Source organism: Marmota flaviventris, chromosome 1 (assembly GCF_047511675.1).
Source record: "Marmota flaviventris isolate mMarFla1 chromosome 1, mMarFla1.hap1, whole genome shotgun sequence".
Classification (NCBI taxonomy): domain Eukaryota; kingdom Metazoa; phylum Chordata; class Mammalia; order Rodentia; family Sciuridae; genus Marmota; species Marmota flaviventris.
This window is the reverse complement of record NC_092498.1, coordinates 72,514,812-72,530,484: the sequence shown is the minus strand read 5'-3', so window position 1 is coordinate 72,530,484 and position 15,673 is coordinate 72,514,812. Positions and strand designations below refer to the sequence as shown.

The following is a 15,673-nucleotide window of genomic DNA, read 5'->3' as shown; positions in this document are numbered from 1 at the left end:
ATGTTCGCTAGTGTAAAATGCTAAGTGAATAATTCTTTTGTGCCAGTACTTTAAAAATACTGCTCCATTGTCTTCTGACTTCCATGGTTTCTGATGATAAATATGTAGTCATTCAAATTATTCACCTATTCTAATGCATACCTGTTTTGTGGTTGCTTCTAAACATTTCTCTGCAGTTTTCAGTGGCTTAATTATGTTATGTATGAACTTATTTGAGTTTGCTGAGCTTTTTGGATCCATTCCTTATTTCCATCACCAAATTTGGGAAGTTTTCCAGCGTTATTTTCCCAAATGCATTGCTACACCAATCCTTCATTTCTCTTTTGGGATTCCAATGGCATGAATATTAGGCCTTTTTTCTGATAAGTTCTTAGGTCTCTGTCCATTTCTTTCCCTAACTTTAGTTTCAGATTGGATGATTTCTGTTGATTCAGTTTCAAGTCCCCTGATTCTCTCCTGCATCTCCATTCAACAGTTGAGCCTTTCCAGTGAACTTTTTGTTTCTGTTATTGTATTATTCCATTCTAACATTTCCATTTGATTATTTGTGTTTCATAGCTTTCAATTTCCTTTCAGTTATTCAGAAGTGTTCCTATTTACTACATGGAGCGTGGTTATAATAGCTGCTTCATAGACTTTGCCTATGGTTCCAATATGTGAGTCATCTTGGGGTTGGCATCTGTTAATTGCCTTTTCCCTTTGAGAGTTGTTTAGTTTCCTGGTTTTTTGAATGTCAAGTAATTTTGGATTATATCCTAGACCTTTTGAATATTATGTTTTGAAACTCTGGGTTCTCTTAAAATCTTCTGGATAATTTTGACATTTTTTTTATTTTAACAATCAATCCAGTTAGGTTCAAACCTCAAGTCCTGAACCCCCTTTTGAAACTTGTGATTCTAGTGTTAAGTTTTGTTTTCAAAATTCTTGCATTATCATTCTGGTTTTTCCTTCATGGGTACCTCCCAACAAGGAGGTCTGGAACCTAAGCAATGATCCACACCATTGTTCATGTCTCAGAGTCTTAGTTATGTCTCTCATGACCCATTCTACAAATGTGCACCTTGGACTTGAGCCCAAGACTTCCTACAGAAACTAGAATATCTCTTTCTCAAGTTCTCCATCTCTGTATCCTCCCCATTCTTCCCAACTCGCAGGAACTCCCTATCCTAGGATTGTGGTTATAAGAGCCAGGGTTAGATCCTCTTCATACTTTGATGTCCTCCCTACAGTTCATCTGCTGGGGCCTAAACAGTGAGATTTAAAAAAAAAAAAAAAAAAGCCATGATCCCCTTTCCTATGTACATATATGAATATACACCACAAATCTCACCATTATGTATATCCACAAGGAACTAATTAAAAATAAACAAAAAAGTAAATAGCGGAAAGATCAATAAAGTAGAGTTGAAAACAAGAGGTTAGGAGGGAGGGGGGGAAAAGGGAAGTACTGGGGACCGAATCAGAACAAATTGTATTCCACACTTTTATCATTATGCCATATTACATTCTGTTGTGATGTATAACTAAAAAGAACCAATAGAAAAACATTTAAAATTTTTAAAAAGCCTGTGGAAGATACTGCTGCCACTGCCATCGCTCCCACTGATGCTGCTGCCACCACGGTTTGCAGCTTTGTTCCTAGGCCTTCCTTAGAGGGAGACCAGAAGAGTCTGCAGGCTCACAGGATGTCCCCTTCCTAGTTCTCTGACTAGAAGGGAGCTCTCTCTTTCTTCCCATTTGCTGTGCCAGGAAAGAAGGAAATTTAAGTCAGACATGGGAGTCAAAAGATAAAAACTGAACTCAACTCATGGTGGTCATTCTTGGAGTTTTGATTTTCCTCCTCAGTCTACCTGCTCTTAGTTTGGATTTCAGAATCCTCCAATGGTTGTATTATATATTCTGTCAGGAACATTTAATTGTAATCCCTGAAAAAGAGACAGTGGAATATGCTCACTGTGTCTTAACCAGACCTTTTTGTTGGAGTCAGGAACTACGAATCTTGGCTTTTTGCTGCACTTTTCTTCCAAAGGACTCTTGAATCATGCCCCCACCTAGCCTTAAATGAATAAAGGAATTTTTTCTGTAATGGTCCCCAGAATTTTAACCTGCCTCTAGCTGTGGTTCCCCTGCTTCAATTGATAGCATCACTCTTTACTCAATCTGTGAACCTTGATGTTATCCTTGACTCTGATTTTCTTAACCTCCCTCAAAGTAGTCTTTCATAAGGTTCTATTGATTCTATTTCCTCAAAATTTCTCATTGCTCCCACTTTCTTCATTGTTTCCACTTTCACTGCCTCTATTAGACCTCATCATTCTTGCCCCTACCCCCTCAACAGTTACCAGTGTTATGCTTGAGAGCCAGGAACAGCACACTACAACTTGGAAACCAAACACCTGTTTCTTTAAAGAAAGTTTTATTAGAACTCAGCCATGCCCACTTATTGTTGTATTGTCTATGGCTGCTTTTGTGCTACAGTGGCAGACTCGAGTTGAGATGAAGACCACCTGCCCCACAAGCCTAATTATTTTCTGTCTGGCCCTTTAAAATTCCTAACCCCTTCTCTAGATGTGAGTCTGCTGTCAGTTTATTATTCTACAAAGTAAAATTCAAGTCCTTCATTCAAGGTCTACCATAATGGAACTACCCTTTGTCTGTTCAGCCTCATCTTTCCTCTTGTACATACCTTCCTTTCATCCTATGGCCCCAGCTCCTGTATCACCTCCTTGAAGTCTCCACCCCCCCACACCCCTCCCATCCTCACTGGAGTTCTCTTCTTTCTCTTTCGCTCAATGAATCCAGTCCGCCAGCTTTCACCCATAGGACAAGCTGATGTTTCCATTTCTATTTTTTTTCCCACATTGTATTTTTTTCAGATTTCCATGGGCACCCTTATCACATTGTTTTTCTTATCAATTATATATTACATTTAAAATATATATGTATGTGTGTGGGTATACAGACAGGTAATACCCAGATAAAGGGTGAGTTCTCTGAGGACAGAGACGATGTGTTCTTCTCCTTAGTCTTCTAACTTTTTAAAATAGTAGCAATGTAAGATTTAAATAAGTGTATCACTAATGAACCATTAATTAAATTTTAACACCTGGTAGGAAGATTGTCCTTCAGTATTGATAGGTCTTGAATCACTAAGGAAACAACATAGAAACCAATTTTATTTTCAAGTCCATAAAATAAGAAATGAGAGAGGGAACTGAGGACAAGCTATTCTAGATATGAAATGGATATATTTTGGTTCTCTGAAATAAAGTCCAAATTTATCCGATATTTCAGAATAGGTCTTTTTTCCTTATTTACTGAACTTGCAGTTGTATGTTCCCCAAAGTCATAAGTAATAAGTACTTTTCCCATGTATCATTTTGTTGTTCTTTCTTATGTGCTCGTTTTTGTGTGTCCTTGGAGAAAGTGAAATTGATGGGAAAGCTTTTCTTTCTGTTTAAGTAAATCAAAGGCATTTCTGGTTTAGCCCTTTTCCAAACTTTCACGATGCTGCCTCCTGTTCCTTATGCATCTGTACTCTTCTGTGTTGCTTATTTTTGCATATTTGTGTCCTCACTGTACACTTCTCAGAATAATGGAATAACCCACATTTAATTGTGTAGTGATAGATTTTGTTTAAAATCGTGAACACTTTTTAAAAGATCATCTGCTGGAAATTCATTCCTCTTCAACACATGTTGTCTTCTAAAGATGCAGAATAGGACTGGGGTTATGACTCAGTGGTAGAGTGTTTGCCTAGCATGTGTGAGGCCCTGGGTTTAATCCTCAGAACCACATATAAATAAATAAAATAAAGGTATTGTGTCCACCCACAACTAAATAAATAAATAAATATGCAGAATAGACATATAACAATGCATGAAAATATTCACAGTTTATCAGCTTGTTCAAAATCAGCCTCATGGGTTGATCATGTTGTTTGCACCTCAAAGTACATGTGCTTTTGTTTAATAAAAAATTTTCTACAGCTTACTCTCCACACACCATTTCTCTTAGCTATGTATCATCATTTCACCAAATCAGGTTCTGAAGGACTTGTCATTTGTCTTCACACCTTTCCCATGCCCCTGTTCAGTCATTTGTCAGCTTCTCCTGGCAACTTGCACATGCCTCCTTGTTTTTCCAGACTTTTGCAGGGGCAACTCGCCCATACCTGACACTCCAAGTATTCCTGGACCTTCCAAAGACAAGCATGATTGGGAAAGCAGTTATAGGGGCTGAGGATATTTATTGCTCTTTCTTTGTTTTTTAATTGTGGTGAAACATGCACAACATAAAATATGCCATCTTAACCATTTTTAAATGTGTGGTTCAGCAGCAATGTCATGCAAGCATCACCACCATCTCTCTCCAGAACTTTTTCATCTTCCTAAACTGAAACTTTGTACCCATTAAACACTATTTCCCCACTCTTCCTGCCCCTGGCATCCAACAGTCTATTTTGTCTTATGAATTCGACCTTCATGGTCCTTTAAGTCACTCTCTGTGAACAGCTGTGGGAAGGCTATTCTGAGTACTATCTATGGTGCAGTGGGTGTCACCAAAGAAATTTGAAAGAAGCAAAAATAAGTCCTAAGGTCCAATGTTAAAATAAATTAGGAGTTGTTCTGCCAGCTAAGGGGGAAAGGCTTGAAGAAACTCTGGAGCAATGATGGAGCAGAGAGATTGGCAGCAGCCAGATCTTGAGCAGTCTTCTCCCTTAAGAAGCCTAAATTTATTTATTATTTTAGCTATTGAGAGTCATGGACTGCTTTTAATCAGGGAAGCAACATGACTATTTGCAATGAAGGAAGATCATATTGTTAAAAGTACACAAACTGAAGGGAAAAGATAGGAGAATGCTAAAGAGTTCTAAACATTTTTGCAAAAAATAATAATAATAATAATAATAATAATAATAATAAAATGAAGCCAGGAGATTGTTTGAGCTCACCAAGGGTAATTGAAGAGGGGAAAGAAAAAAAAGGCCAGAGCTTGTATCTCCTGGGATTTCTGTACTGAAGAGCCAAGAGTAAATGATAGGGCTGCAGGCCTTTCAAATTACACTGGTTTTTTTACATGGAGATGGCCTCTTTAAAAATTTTTAAGGAGGACTCCAGAACTTAAAATGTTACTTCAGAACTTTATGTATAGTTGCCTTAAGACAAATAAATTAGGAAACGGTTTGTCATGTGTTGATATTGTGTTATAAGCTAGTATTAACACTTTTGAGAGACAGATGGAGTAGTGTTTAAATGGATTAGTAACATAGGGTTTGTCCATTTTATTCCATTTAGAACATAAGTTGCCTATTATAATATTAAAGGAAAAACTATTATAATATTTCATTAATGACAGTGAATTCTGGTTCCTATTCTTGATCTTTTTGACCCTATTTGTGGTTCAGGAAAAGAAGAGATCTGCAGTATGGCAAGTATTCTATAAAACACATGACCTATCCGTTAACCATGCTGAGTCAATAGTTCAGCATTTCTGTTTATGTGTGTATAGAAAAAACACCCCTTTTGTTATTATTGTTGTTATTGTTTTCCCTACTGGAAATTCAACCATACCAAGCATGTAATGATTTCAATAGCCTTTTACTGAAATTTGTGGGGCCAACTATTGGGGTCTTATCACACAGACCAAGACATTATGCTTGCTCACGCACTCTCTCTTACACACACACATACACCCCTTATTCAACTCTTCCACTTTCTCCAATTCTTCCTTCTCTGTTGTTAGGTTTGTTTGTTTTGTTTTGTTTTGTCTTTTTTCTTCACTAAGCTTCTCACTGGCTTCTTTGTCCTTCTAAATTCTGGCTACACCCTGAATGTCTCCTCCCCTGAAAGCAGTTTCTATTTTTCAACTCTTTGTTAACCAGAAAATTCTAGATGCCTTTCTTTTTGTTTGTTTTTGTTGTTTCTTAAGCACGCCCTTTCAAAGGTCTCAATGATCCCCATGAACTGTCCTAGCAAACAAAAGCATGTCCTCCACCCTGCTACGTCTTGGAACCAACTATGACAAGAAATCTTTGAGCATGTGTATTATGACCATAGCATATGGTTGTGGGGAGGGGGACAAAAAGAGAAATGTAGAATACTAGCCACTGAACAAGTCCTGATAATTCCGTTATCCAAGGGAACTCACCATTCATTAAACTGCTGTTGCATATATTCTGGACATTTTTCTACTGTCTCACAAAATTTAAAGAACAGTTTTTCCTGACCCCATTTGGAGGGGGGTGATCTGGGGTCACAGTTAAGTTCCTGCCTCCCCACTTGACTTGCAGAGGCTGCCTACACTCTCCTGTTGTATGATGAGCTGCTGGAGTGGTCAGATCGGCCCCTCAGAGAGTTCCTGACCTACCCCATGCAAACAGAATGGCAGCGCAAGGAGCACCTGCACCTCACCATCATTCAGAACTTTGACAGAGGCAAAGTAAGTAGCCCTGCCTGACCCATGGTCTCGCCTGAGGTGACTATCGGCGTCCCTTTTCCTTTTATTTCTAGTGTACGGATGCTTACCTCCTTGATCAGGAATCCTCACACTTTAATGTGCATTAAAACTTGTTAAAATGCAGATCCCCAGGCTCTGCCCTAGACTTTCTGATTAAGTAGCATGGGGCTGGAGAATCTCCAGAAGTTTCCCATGTGTATAAACTTTGCATTACACTTTGATAAACTGATCTTGAGGTTTTGATACCCAGTCATAGTTCATAGACTGAATGGCTAATGAACAGAAGAAATTCAAGCCAGCTCTCTGGAGCCCCTTTTTAAGGGCACTGATGCCATTCATGAGAGTTCCACCTTGGTGACATATTCACCTCCCAAAGGACCCTCCTCCTAATATCATCACCTTGGAAGATAAGATTTCAACATGTGAATTAGGAGGAAAAACAAACATTCAGACCGTAACACTTAGCTATTTTATTTTCTGAAAAACCATTATCAACCTTCACAGGCTGTCCATATTGGCATATATTCTGCCCCATTCCACTTTTTTGTTTAAAATATAGAAAACTAGATTTGCTAAAGAAGTTTTGGCATCCCTCATATATTTAGAGATGCCTGGCGTTTTGAAAACACTTACTGCAATTAAGTACTTCGCCCCACATCACTTCCTCTCCTTCTTTAAGGGCTCACAGTTCTGTTTTTTAAACAATTGTGAATCTGACCACCACTGTTTATTTGATCAGAACCATTGGATGTTTCAGTGGTGTATCTTGGATTTAAATATCTCTTCCAAATTGCAAAAATTAAACCGAAAAAATTAAAACACAACTAGTGACTGTTATTCTTGTACAGAACAAATTTGGGTATGCCTAAAAATGAGATGCAGGGAAATTGCTTCTTTCATATCCTCCTCTATTATTTATCTGACTATGCTGTCATAGCATTATGTTAGTAGCAGAAGAAATAGCTTTGTACCCTCCTGTTATAAATTTTTTACCTATATGATAAGCTGTTTTAAAATTTCTTGACTTCCTATATTGGACCATTTCCAGGAGTTTGTGCCAGATCAGAGTTTGCAAACTATGACCCTCAGGTCAAATGGCTTACCTCCTGTTTCTGTACAGCCTACAAGTTACAAATAGCTTTCACATTTTTAAGTGCTTGAAAGAAATTGAAAGATGAATATTTCATAGCATGTGAAAAATAGGTGAAATTTACTTTTGTGTCTAATTCTTATTAGAACACAGCCATATTCATTCATGTCTATGGAGGTTTTCATGCTATAACGGATAAATGGTTGTGGAAAAGACTATATGGTCCTCAAAGCCAAAAATATTGACTGCCTGGCTCTTTGCAGAAAGTATGTTGATGCCTATGTTAAAACAATGACTTTTTGCATTTCTATTGAGAATACCCAGCTGGGTTGGACCCGTGCAATTTGCAAATGCAAGTTAGCCCAGCAAGGAATGGAGGTACCAGCCCAGATAACTGAAACTTAGGGTTAGTAATCCTTCCCTCCCCAGCACTGAGGGCCTGTGCATATCCATCTACTTGGCCATTGTGGAACTGCAGTCATTTCAAGATGATGATTCTGAACAACACCAGAAAATATTGTTCCTGCACCACCACCTGTAGTGGTGTGGTATCATTTCCAACTTTCTAAAGCTTTTAAGTAATCTGCATGTTAATTACATGGTGTTTTCATATTTAAAAATTGCAGAGATACTATTCAAGGTATGTTATAAAGATTAAGGAGTACGACTTCATGATATGAACGCAGTCATATCCTGACCTTTGGATGCAAAGTTATATAACTCGTTTGGGTTACAGTTACATCATTCATTTATCCACAGTGCTGGGAGAATGGCATCATCTTGTGCCGGAAGATCGCAGAACAGTATGAGAGTTACTATGATTACAGAAATCTGAGCAAGATGAGGGTAAGCTACCTGGGTGCATCCTAATCAAGATGCACCCTTTTTGATTAACTTTCCACTGTAGTTCTATGAAATCAGCTTTGTGATCATCTTGATATACCTTGCAGGAACCTTTTATAAGTGTTTTCTCTGAAGTGTACTCATCTGTGTAATGCAGAGAAATAACAAATTGATCTGTGTAATGCTTTTGTTAATATACCAAAAGTGACTCCTTCATCTATTTCTAAAATGCATCAGAAATACACAATTTAATCTAAGATTAATATTTTAAGTTTATTATGGAAAATCTCCACACTGTTTGAAGAGCTTTCCAATTGTACACATATCTCTAACTGTATGCCATTTTTAGTTTCATAATCTGCAAAGAAAAATAGTAGAAATGACTAGCCCATTTTAAAATAAATTGAGGGCCACATTGTCACCTCTCTTTAGTTTCAGAAAATACAATTTCACTGCACTTCAATCAGGTTTTAGTACCCCCAAACTGAAAGACTTTAATGTCTTTGTTCCTGAGCCAGTTGTTTTGTATCACCTTTGGTTTTAGGTTCATACAAGTACTTCTTGTCCTCCAAGTCCTTATTCTTGGGCATTACGAACATTTTGTGTCACTTTATAATATTTAATGAGTGCTAAAGTTTTTTGGGATTTCTAAAATAGGATCATCAGCTCTTATATTTAAAAAAAAAGACTATGATATCACCTTTTAATCTTAGGTAACCATTTAAGAGGTGATAATATATACCTTTAATAGCTTTCAAAATTCCTTATACCATAAGTTACTTATTCACCTGGCAGGAACTAGGTCCATACTCTTGGCATAGTATTTCATGTCAGCAGTTCATTGATATTTCTCCTAGCATGAAAAAAAAATCTTATTTTAATATCAGTTCATCGTGCTGACTCTGGCAGGCACTGCAGTTTTATATAAAAACGTTGCTGTTCTCTTGGCATCCTGTCCCTGTAACAGAAGCGAGGTTACAATGTTTACCCGTGAGAGCCCTTGGGTGCCATAGACATTAAGATTTTTATAAACCCAAAGCATTACACTTCATACCAACTGCTCTTTGGGGTGTTGTTACTGAGGGTGGGGGGAAGTCTTCAAGTGCAGTATTAGTCTTTCTCCAGAAACCCTGGAGATGATAATCATACCTTAAAAGGGAAACTATAAGCTTTATATGCTTCATAGTTTGCACATTTTCAAAGACGTGTACTTAAGAGCTTTCAGTCCAGACGGCACTTTGCACTATGGGTCTCCTTTGGTTTGTTTGGTTGGTTTACCCCTGTTCCAACCTGTGCAAGTTTGCACCTTCCAAATGCATTACCAGGTACAAGGTGGAGACAAATCCACAGGTGAGTATATCTGGCATGAGAATGCTCCAGAAGGGTTTTGCTTCTAATTTTTTATGTAATTTAATTTTGAAGAAAATATTCCCTCAATAGACTACATGCATAGAGATAATTTGCTCTGTTGATAACATGTAATAATATACCTGATCCTTTAAACAAGGGTCACTAAACTATAGCCTGTGGGCCTAGCAGGGTTGATTAGTTGTGACAGAGACTACATGACCTGCAAAGCCTAAAATATTTGCTTTCTGGATGCTTCTAGATTGTTTGCTGATCCTTGCCTTAAAGCATAAAAAAAGGAGTCAAGCTTCTTTTCTTCAACTGAATTAAAATGAAGTTTTCCTTTACACAGAAGAAATATCCTCTTCTATTAATTGGTAGGGCTGAAAGTTTGGGTAGAATACTTACAACCTCTCTGATATCTTCCTAGATGATGGAAGCCTCTCTATATGACAAAATTATGGACCAGCAGCGTCTGGAACCAGAATTCTTCAGAGTCGGATTTTATGGGAAAAAATTTCCATTTTTCTTGAGAGTAAGTAATAAACTGTTTAATTAGCTTTCATCCTATTCATACAGATAACTTCAATCAGGAAAACTAAAATATTAATGACTTTTTATGACAGATAATGACATCATGAGTTTTTTTAAAAAAATTTGTAGTTTGCAAACACCATATTTAAGCTAGAATGCCTTGTTTTGAATAATTTTCCAAGAATCAACAATCTGTCTCTAAGTTTATCTTACAAGAAGTCTTTGGTAATTTAGTTTCCCTCCTGTGATATTCACAGGTTGATATTCACAGACTCCCAATTTGTAATTTTCATACAGTTGGCATTAGAGGAAAACAGGTGGAGGTGGGGAAATGGAACACCGCACGGGATTGGGTGCTACAACCTGTGGAAGAGGGCAGTTTTACATCAACTGTGAAAGGTAGGTTCTGGAAACATACCTCCAGAACCTTGTGGAGAGTATATGTGTGTGGTCCTGGGGGTTGAACCCAGAGTCACTTTGTCACTGAAATACATCTCCAGCCCTTGATTTTGAGACAGGGTGTCACTAAATTGCCTGTGCTGGCCTTGAATTTGTGATCCTCCTGTCTTACTTAGCCTGAGTAGCTCAGAGTAGAGGCATGTGCCACTACACCCTGCTATCCATACAACTTTTAATTTCTTTTAAATATCAGAAGGGGAAAAATGGACATTTAAGTTGAAGAAAATGTTGTAATATACCATATATTGTATATTATGCATTAGATAATGTTAGTATTGCTATGTCCATCTCTTTACTAAACCAGTCATAATATAATTTTGAATATTTTTTATGAAGCAAGGAGCCTGTGAAGGCAAAGTGCCTAAGGCCCCCTGAAGTCATAATGAAGCACTGATCAAACTCTTGAGTTTTGCTAGCAAGTACACAGTGAGGTACCCATATATCTATATATTATGTGCAATTATTGTAAAAGTGTAGACCTTTTAAAAGTAGTTGAGAAGCCATAATTATAAAAAGAGTTTAGGAAATTGGAAAACTTCACTGGCTAATGCAGTAAATCTTGTGTAAGAGTCAGTTACAATAAATCAATCTCTATATCATCAGTCTTCTGAAAACAGCTTTTCTGGACATAATTGGGATTTCCTTCAAAATGAAAGAGAAGGGTTACCCTCTATTGGTTTCTAAAGGGCACTGCAGGGTCTCACTTTGTGTGTGTGTGTGTGTGTGTGTGTGTGTGTGTGTATCTGTGTATGAGAGAGAGAGAGAGCTCAGATTCTAATCTTTTTTTTGTATTTAAAAATAAACATCAGCTTTAAATATTTTCTTTCATTATTTAATCAATTTCAAGATAATTTTTTAAAATTCAATAAATACCTTTATATAATTTTATGATCTCTAGGGGTTTTCTTCTCATGCAAAGTTAGTTCTTGACCTACATGACCCAGCAGATCTGCTTGTAGGTATTTACTAAAGAAAACTGAAAACATGCTTTCACTCAAAGATCTGTACCTGGGTGTTTATGGCAGTATTATTCATAATAGCAAAAAAGTAGAACCAGCTCAAATGTCTCTTAATTGATAAATGGTAAAGTAAACCAGCAACAAAGAGCAATGAATTGTGGGGGCTGGAGACATAGCTCAATTGGTAGTACCTCGCATGCACAAAGCCCTGGGTTCAATCCCCAGCACCACCAAAAAAAAAAAAAAAGAAAAAAAAAGGAATGAAGTATAGTTCCATACCATGATGAGGGAGAAGTTTGAAAATATTCTGTGAAATGAAATAAGCCAGTCAAAAAAGGCCACATTGTGTAATTCCGTAATAGATAAATCCCTAGAAACAGAAAATAGTTTGGGGTATCCAAGGCTGGAGGAAAGTAAATGACTAAAAGGACATGTGTGAGATTGGGCATGGGGTTTCTTTTGGGGATGATGGAAAATATTCTGATATTAAATTATTCTGATGGTTGTGCAATTCTATGAAAAACTAAAAAAATCCACTGAATTGCATGTTTTAAAATGTTGAATTTTACAGAATATTGTTGAAGTAAAATGCTTAATTTCTTTTTATTTCATGAAAACCCAAATATCAGAGCCAAAATGTTTCTTTCAAAATAGCTTCCTAACACTACTGAACGCTTATGCACTTACAGTAACTGCTCTGATTTTACAAAGTGTTATTATATATAAGCATTGTTTTAAAACTATTTAAGTTTGGAAGTATTCAGATGTTTATTTTGGCACTCCTTTAGGAAGGGGTTGTGTTATCTCCTACTTTATCAAGAAAATGTATCATCTTTTAGTAAAATTGTTAAAATACAGCATCAGAAGGTACAACTTTCATTTGCATCAAAAGGTATAATTTGTATCTAGAAAGTTTTAAATTTAGGATCATTTAGTGTCCTAATTTCTAGATAGTTTGCCTTAACTTGTGTTTTTTCAAAGGATCACCATTAATTTATAGAGATTTGTAGGAAACTGAGGTAGGCTCTCAGAACCTGTGCCACAGCTGTCTACAGCAAGTTTCTGACTCTCTCACGGTGACCTGGAAGTCTTCCTTTGGGCATTTTATATAATAATAGGAACTTCAGAGAGCTGAAAAGCACTAAAAACCTGGGACCTTAGCTCCCAGGCTCAAACTGCTCTCTTCTTCTTTAGGACCTGGGGTCTCACTGGTAGCTCCTGGGAGGTTTTCCTGAGCATATCAGGCCATGTTTGGAGTTTGCAGAGCTCAGCCCTTGGACTCAGACCTGAGTTTAAGTACTATGCACATGGACAAAGTGCTTAAAGCCTTTGAATCTGTTCCCAGATTATAGAATGGAGAAGGGGTGGGTGACTACCTCTCAAGCTTGTACAGAGTAAATAAGTGTGGTGTGCCTGGTCAATAACTATACTCAACATTTTAATTTCATGATCATGAAACTGTCAGAAAGGGTTCCCTCGTATCTAACCAGCCCATTAAGATACTTTTCAAAGACCTGCCCATCTTCCCACCTCTCTGGCTGACCTCAAGAATAACCTTCAATATCCCCACCCAAATGAGACAGAGTTCTGACCCACAGAAGACATATTATATATTTTTTTTAAATCCGTCAAAAATATGTTTAACATTTAGCAGGATCCTGAAACTCCAAAATCCTAGTTTCAGGCAGTTAAGACGATTCCTGGCTACAGGCATCTGAGCTGAGCTGGTTATGACAGGGAAGTTTCTTTGCCAGCCCTTTTGAAAGCTGGAATACAGATGGGCTCAATCTTCCTTCCTCCGGAAGGCTGTGTTCGGTGGAAGTGTTAAGGCTGACCTCAGAAGCCTTTTAAAAAGAATGCATTTTTACACTAGCAATATGTAAATCAGTGGATGTGTAACTGATGTGATTCTGCAATCTGTATACGGGGTAAAAATGGGAGTTCATAACCCACTTGAATCAAAATGTGAAATATGATATATCAAGAACTATGTAATGTTTTGAACAACCAACAATAAAAATTTTTAAAAAAAGATTGCATTTTTAGTTGTTGTATTTGCTTTTTTTTTCCCTCCAAATTGTGAATTTATGTGCATAAGTTTGACATCCAGTTTATAGGAATCATCTTTAACAAATGTGTACATTAGCCTTTAGATGGAATACGATTGCTTCATTTTGTTCTTTGGTACTCTGAGAATCAGATACATCTTTGCACTTCCTACAAGTGAACTGGGAAGAGTGAGGTGTTCTATTGGGTCCCCATAAGAGCAATAGAGAGTGAAATGCATGATCTTTGCCCTGCATTTTTAATATTATCTCTGTAATAAATGCTATCACCTATATAGTCCTAATTTTGTTTTTGGTTTCACTCCCCCCCCCCCCCCCCCCAGAATAAGGAGTTTGTGTGTCGAGGGCATGACTACGAGAGGCTGGAAGCCTTCCAACAGAGAATGCTGAACGAGTTCCCCCATGCCATCGCCATGCAGCACGCCAACCAGCCTGATGAGACCATCTTCCAGGCAGAAGCTCAGTGTATCCACACCTGGAAGGCTCCACTCCAGTCAGGTCACACTGGCTGCTAGCGGCAGAGCATTTGCACACTGGGCGTTTAGCCCCTGGGCCCTTCTCAGTAGCCATGTTCTTACTCTTCCTCATCTTCTTAATTTTAGCCCAGATACTTCTGAACAGGAATTGTTCTATTTATTATCATAGTGTCAGATGAAAAGAAATCCCTTACAGATTCTATTTAAGAACTTTTTCCCTTTTAATTAAAACTCCTCTGTATCTCAACCTTGCTTTTAAAGCTCTTTTTAGTGATTGCCCTTAGAATAATTTTCCTCTGACTTATCTGGTGGAAGCTACTTCAGCTCAGGATGATAGCAGTATGTTCAGGGGTGCAGATGCAAATCATTCACTCCGTTTTCCTCTGATACTTTTATTCTGGAATGAAGGAGGGGAGAAAAAGAGATCTCTTCAGCATCTTCTGGAGACTTAGCTATGACATCTGGGACGCCTTTAGTAGTTACCATGCAGTTCACACATCCACCACCTAAACACAAGCAAGTCAGCTGAAATCACACAGATGTTATAGGCAAAGGCAGTTCATCACCATACTTCTTCCTGAATTCCCCTGCCTTTACCTGAAACTGATGGTCTTAAAGAACATGTAAAACTCCAAGTGACAATTATGGATACCATCTCAAAGCAGAAGCCAAAATGTAAGAGAAGCAAGAAAGTACATGAAAAAAAAATTTTTGCTTTATTGGAATTAGAAGAGATGGTAAACATACAAGTAAATATGGGAGCCCTTTAATGGAGTATTTTAAAATGTCAATTACACCTAAACACCTACATACCTGGTTTAGGAGAATGGAAAAATATAATTATGGTCACAACATCACACATGTAAATGTAAGTCATTGTCAGTGTTCTGGTTTCTGCCTTTGGTCATGGCAACATAAGGGTTACTTAATACTATAAACAAACAATAAGTTCTAAAGGGCCATGCACAAACTAAGATAAAAGTGCTTCACCAGGCCTGGGGGCATACACCTATAATCCCATCTACTTGGGAGGCTGAAGCAGGAGGCTCTCAAGTGAGCCAGCCTGGGAAGCTTGGTAAGACCCTGTCTCAAAATTCAATTTTCTTTTTAAGGTTTACAGTTCTTTTTTAATATAATTATTTTATTTATCTATCTATTTATTTATTTTTATGTGGTGCTAAGGATTGAACCCAATGCCTCACACATGCTAGGCAAGCACTCTGCCACTGAGCTATATCCCCAGCCCTGAAAGTATAATTTTTTAAAAACGAAGGCTGGGGCTGTAGCTCAGTTTTAGAGCATTTGCCTAGCATGTACAAGTAGATTTGATCCCCACACATATTCACACACACAAAATAGTGTCTCACGTACAAGGATTAGGAGTGATCTGAGTAACTAATATCCAAACTATCCCCCCTACACACACACACACACATCAGT

At 37.6% G+C, this 15,673-nt stretch overlaps 1 protein-coding gene across 3 annotated transcripts in view; it reads left to right on the top strand.

The window, feature by feature from the left end:
• Dock4 (dedicator of cytokinesis 4) overlaps positions 1-15,673 on the top strand; it is a 439,856-nt gene that overhangs the window by 397,377 nt on the left and 26,806 nt on the right. For all 3 annotated transcript variants that reach the window (XM_071613555.1, XM_071613553.1, XM_071613552.1), the window contains 4 exons: positions 6,293-6,441; positions 8,309-8,395; positions 10,170-10,274; positions 14,081-14,222. In XM_071613555.1, the coding sequence (XP_071469656.1) occupies positions 6,293-6,441; positions 8,309-8,395; positions 10,170-10,274; positions 14,081-14,222 (483 nt within the window). The remainder of the gene's footprint in view (positions 1-6,292; positions 6,442-8,308; positions 8,396-10,169; positions 10,275-14,080; positions 14,223-15,673) is intronic.